Source organism: Chrysochloris asiatica, unplaced genomic scaffold, assembly GCF_000296735.1.
Source record: "Chrysochloris asiatica unplaced genomic scaffold, ChrAsi1.0 scaffold00035, whole genome shotgun sequence".
Lineage (NCBI taxonomy): Eukaryota > Metazoa > Chordata > Mammalia > Afrosoricida > Chrysochloridae > Chrysochloris > Chrysochloris asiatica.
The window spans coordinates 11,252,947-11,258,550 of record NW_006408553.1 but is presented as its reverse complement, the minus strand read 5'-3'; the positions used below and the strand labels follow the sequence as shown (position 1 = coordinate 11,258,550).

At 34.1% G+C, this 5,604-nt stretch overlaps 1 protein-coding gene across 1 annotated transcript in view; it reads left to right on the top strand.

Moving 5' to 3' along the window:
- Positions 1–5,604, top strand: part of LOC102833226 (disintegrin and metalloproteinase domain-containing protein 18-like) — a gene marked incomplete at its 5' end in the record, with an annotated part of 250,534 nt that overhangs the window by 206,612 nt on the left and 38,318 nt on the right. Inside the window, one exon of the mRNA XM_006859992.1 lies at positions 4,172–4,267. Within this exon, the coding sequence (XP_006860054.1) occupies positions 4,172–4,267 (96 nt within the window). The remainder of the gene's footprint in view (positions 1–4,171; positions 4,268–5,604) is intronic.

Sequence of the window (5,604 nt, the reverse complement as noted above, 5' to 3'; positions counted from 1 at the left end):
GAAGAATGAAGTCCTTGACAACTTCAATCTTTTCTCCGTTGATAAGAATGTTGTTTATTGGTCCAGTGGTGAGGATTTTTGTTTTCTTTATATTGAGATGTAATCCACACCGAAGACTGTGCTGATGCTAGTGCTCCTAGCTCTGGAGGTAGAGCCAGAGGCCCTATCCATAGAAAGGTCCAACTGAGGCAATTCATCTGGCGAGGGACCCCAGGCAGGGCCTTGGCCAGGGGTTTCAAAATGCTGAATGTTCCTTCCCAGTCCTTCCTGGTATCCAGCTCACAGCAGCGTGTCATCTCCATGGGATGTAGTAAGGTTCTTTTAAAACAGGGCAGAGGTCTCATTGATTGGATTCAACTGACTAAAAGAGGAAAGGACTTGATAGGATTGAAAGGAAGGTTAATTGATGTAACTTAAGAAGAATTTAAAAGACACAACAAAAAAGATGATTGTTGGATATGCATAAGAAAATATGGGCTTTTGATTTTGTCAAGAAACACTTATTCATTTTAGGCCCTGCTCTCAGAGCTTCCACTCCTGTCAGAGAGGATAATGAACTGTTAGACAAGGCTGAATGAAAACTTTGTGCTGTAGGATTACTATTAAGAAAGTGATATCAGATTGAAGGAAGGTAGACATGTGGGTCAGGCAATCAGGATGCTTCTGTATTTGAGATCAGTATTGAAACTTTGTCATCAGGAAACGATGAAGGAGTGCATGCACGTGGAGGGAAAGGCTAAAAGTGCAGACACAGAAAAGCTTGCTGTATCTTCTGGATGTTAGGTTGCAAAATGATAAGATGTATATTGCAAAATGATAAGAACAAAGACTGGAAGGGTATGTTAAGTTAGGCTGTGGAGGTCATTAAAAGCCAGTCTAATAATAATGTGTTCTTTAAATGGCATTGGGAGCTATTGAAAAGATTTGAATATAGGCATGGTGTTAATCTACACCCACTATTAAACATTACAGTAGTATATATGGTAATAGGAACTGAACTAGTACACTGATAAAGGCAATAGAAAGTGGTATAAGTGTGAGACGAACAGATTACTGGATATTTCTAACATGACCTCAGAATGAAATAAAATAAAATTCATTACAAAATGTATAGGTATACCTCAAAATTTTTGCAGGTCACTTCCAGACCACCATAATAAAGTGAATATCACAATAAGTTGAGTCACACACATTTCACATTTCTTTTTGTTGTTTTCCCAGTGCATAACAGAATTATGTTTGCATATTCCTGTAGTCTATAAAGTGTGTGATAACATTATGAAAAAGTTTGAAATATTGTGAGAATTGCTGAAATGTGCCACAAAGACATGAATGATGCCAATAGACTTAATTGATGCAGGGTTGTCACAACCTCCAGCAATTTGTATAAAACTGGAATCTCAATAAAACCAAGTACAATAGAAAAAAAAATGGTGTGGGTAAAACTGGAAATCTATTTGAAGAAGAATGAAACAAGAACCATATTTCACACTATATGCAGAAATGAACTAGATATGAATTAAATACCTAAATGTAAAACTTAGAACTATGTAAAGATCATCAATGAGAAAATAGAGACAACTTTAGTGGCTCTGATGCTTGTCATAAAAAATGCTCATGGTCATTAGCCATTTGCTGTTGTTAGGTACCATTGAGTCATGTTTCTGAGGTTGTAAATCTATACAGGAGCAGAATGCCATTAGAAAGATGCAAATCTCACTCAATGCATTTGGTAGACTATTCTTCATATTTGGAAATTCTAGAAGAAAACATGAGAAAAGCCAACAGATCCTCTTAGAAGAGGTCTCAAATTATTTACATGATATCAAAAGTGGGGTAGAATAATATTTAGTGTTACTAGAGTCTACATTGTAAGTAAGATTGCCATGATACTTAAGGTGTTATGTCAATTGGCCTGGGTCAGGATATTCAATGGTTTTGCAGTCAAGATATAGTTATCACATTAATAATAAGATCTAATATAATGCAATCAACTTCACAGTATAATTTGATGTGATGAACCCTGATATGTTGTGATTATCCCATGTGTTGTATACCTTCACTACTATTTTAATTGTTATTAAGTGTCATCAAGTCAGTTCCAACTCATTGTGACCTAGTATAGGGTTTCCAAGGAGCGGCTGGTGAACTTGAATTGTTAACCTTGTGGTTCAAACTGACCTTGCAGTCCAGCGCATTAACTCTCAGCACCACACCAGGACCCCTGATATTAATTAGGACAGATGAAATCTATAAGATTAGACTGCGTCTTGAATCAATCTTGTTTGTGATATAAAAGTAAAAAAAGTGAGATGAGCTCAGAAGGACCTACTATGACCAAGATAGAGGAGCAGAAATGGAGTGTGTTCTTTCAAACTGGATTGCCTGCACTGTGAAACTCCTAGATCCAGGGGAAGATTGATGCCAAGATATATGCAGATTCCAGGCAATAATGGGTCTGTAGACACTGAAAGGAGATAATGACCTTTCCCCAAAGCCAACAAATAGAAGGCCTTTGCCCAAGAAGCTACACTCTCAATTTGTACTTCTAAATTTCTAAACCACGAGAGAATAAATTTCTGTTTATTGAAACCACGCATTTGTGGTATTTCTGTTACAGCAGCATTTGGTAAATAAGACAGTTACCTAACTAACCAGAAAAGATAGAAGCTGTGAAATACTTAAATTTACTTGGATCCAGCATTACAACTCATAGGAGCCACAGTCAAGAAATCTAAGGATGTATTACATTAGGCTAACCTGCTGCAAAGGACCTCTTTAAAATATTAAAGAACAAAGATGCCACTTTGGGTTAGGTGTGCCTGACCAAACTATGATATTTTCAATTGTCTCATATGCATTGAAAGTTGGATAGTGAATAAGAAAGGTTGTAGAAGAATTGATGCATTTGAATTATAGAGAAAAGATTGTAAGTACTGTAGACTGCCAGGGAAGAAACCAATCTATCTTGAAAGGAGTACAATCAGAATGCTCTTTAGAAGTAAGGATGTTGGGACTTGTATCTTGTACTTTGGGTATGTTGTCAGGAGGGACCAGTACCTAGAGAAGGAAATGGTACTTGGGAAAGTGGAAGGTCAGCAAAAAAGAGGAAGATCCCCAATGTTATGGAATGATACAATGGCAGCAACAATGGACTCAAATATAACGATAATTGTGATGATGGCAAAGTACAGACAGTGTTTCATTCTGTTGTACCAGGGGTTGTTATGAGTCAGCAGAAATTACTCAATGTCACCTAACAACAACAATAACAACAAAAAATCATATAATAAAATAATAGCTTGCATTTTAATTTGCAATTTCTATGTGGTGATAGTACTCCTATTATTATATAAAAATCAATATATGAATAGATTTAGTAATTTGTTCAGTGTCTTACAGATAACATAAAAGTTAAGAGATATCATCATTGAAGTTGAAAAAAGTATAAAATAAAAGGAATACTGTTTTTTAGCATTCATCAGTGGGTTCTGTGAGTAAAGTAGCCCTTTAGTTGAAAATATGCATTGCTGGCAAATTGTGGCATGACTTTAAAAATGCAATTTTAATTTTCATCAGATTTAAGTAAGGTTAAACATACCTTCCTCTTAGCACCAATATTAGTATATATTTCAAAAATGCGTATGTTCTGAAATATGTCCAACTCATTTCACATTCTCAGTTTATATGGATTATTTTCATTTTTAAGCCTGTTAGTAATAATACATGCATACCTCTGTTCCCTGAAGGGAAAAATAAAGTGACTTCAAAAAGTCCATAGAAAAATTCCATTATCTTTTCTTTCTTTTTTCCCATGAACATTTGAAGCCCCTTCATATATAACTCTTAAAATTTATATTTTGTAATCACTTATACCACTTTCACAGATTCCTGGTGTGGTGCTGTAGGGTAAGCACTGGACTGCTAACTACAAGGTTGGCAGTACAAAATCACCAGCCTCATCTTGGTAATCCTATGTAGGGCCCACTGTGGGTCGGAACTAACTCTATGGCACTTAGCAACAACATACCATTGTCACATTGACTCTTTTTGATTTTTATATTAGAATGACTAGGTATCATGAACTCTAGGTGCATTTATTGTGAATATATATTGTGCCAGATATGATTGTTCAATTTTTTACATTTAATCATTTTGTCAATTATTTTAGTTTTGTGACTGGAGCCCTGGTGATCAGTGCAAACTGGTACACAATTCTGGAAAAAAGCCAAATTGTGACTCACTGAAAAAATGCGGTGGACATGGGGTATGTAATAGCTGCTAAATTTTGAGTATAGTCAGTTAACTCATATCAGTAACATATTTCAGGATAATAAGAAAGTTTAGAATTATTTGATGTGATTATTTTGAAAAACTAGTTCAATAAGGAAAGTTGATTCTAACATTTCTATATATGTGCATGAATTATAGCTTTTATCTAATTTTTATAGACTTCATAAGCTAATAACCCTTAAGGTATTTATAAAAATTAAATATGAAATATAAAGTAGTTTGAAATATTAGGTTAGCATAACCAACTTTTACAAATGGATTTATTAAGATTTAAATTTCTCACCTCGTAATATAGAGGAAAAATTATGATTTTGTTTCTCAAAAAATAATAATAGTAATTTCCCATTAATCAAGACAGAGCTATGCAAAACAGAACTTAAAAATCATTTGTATATTTAATTCCCAGGAACATCTTGGTTTGGTACAATCCTAAAGTCAAAAGTTATAGGAGGAAATCTAACTTTATTATTTTGCATGTGGATATTTCTTTTGGAAGCATCGTTTGCTAAAGATACTATTACTTTCTGATTAAAGGGATTTGGGGCCCTTATTGGATATCAATTTACCAGAGATGTATAGATTTGTTTTGGATGATCAGTTTTATTGCATTGGTCCATATACCCATCCTTATACCATCATCACACTGTTTTGATTACTGTGTTTTGTTTTGTTTTAAATGCATGTTGAACTCAAGCAGTATAAGTCCTTTTCATATGTTCCTCTTTCTCAAAATTGTTTTTGACTATTCAGGGCACTTGAGGTCCCCAGTAATAAAAAAAAAAGATCAGCTTTTTTATTTCTGTAAAAAATGGCTGTTGGTATTTGAGTAGGAAATTAAATCTTTTTGGTTAGAATAGATGTCTTAACAATACTAAGTCTTCCAATCCATGGACACAATATCTTCCCATATATTTACAATTCCTTTAATTTCTGAAAATAGTATTATAGCATTCAGTCTGAAGATCTTTAATACACTTAATAAAAAGTTTTCCTAGAAATTTTCAACATTTTGAGGCTATTGTAAAAAGTAATGCTTTCAATTTCCTTTTCAAATTTTCATTGTTGATATATGGAGACACATGATATTTTTGTGTCTTCATATTTCATGCTGCAAATGTGCTGCATCTAACAAGTTTCTTCATATGTTTTATATCTATATGTAATATATAGTTGTTGTTAAGTGCCATCGAGTCAGTTCCAATCCATAGCAACCCTGTATAGGGATGCCAAGAAGTATCTGATGAGCTTGAACCACTGACCTTGCAGTTTAAAGTGACTGTATATATGTTGTTATTAAGTGCTGTCAAGTTG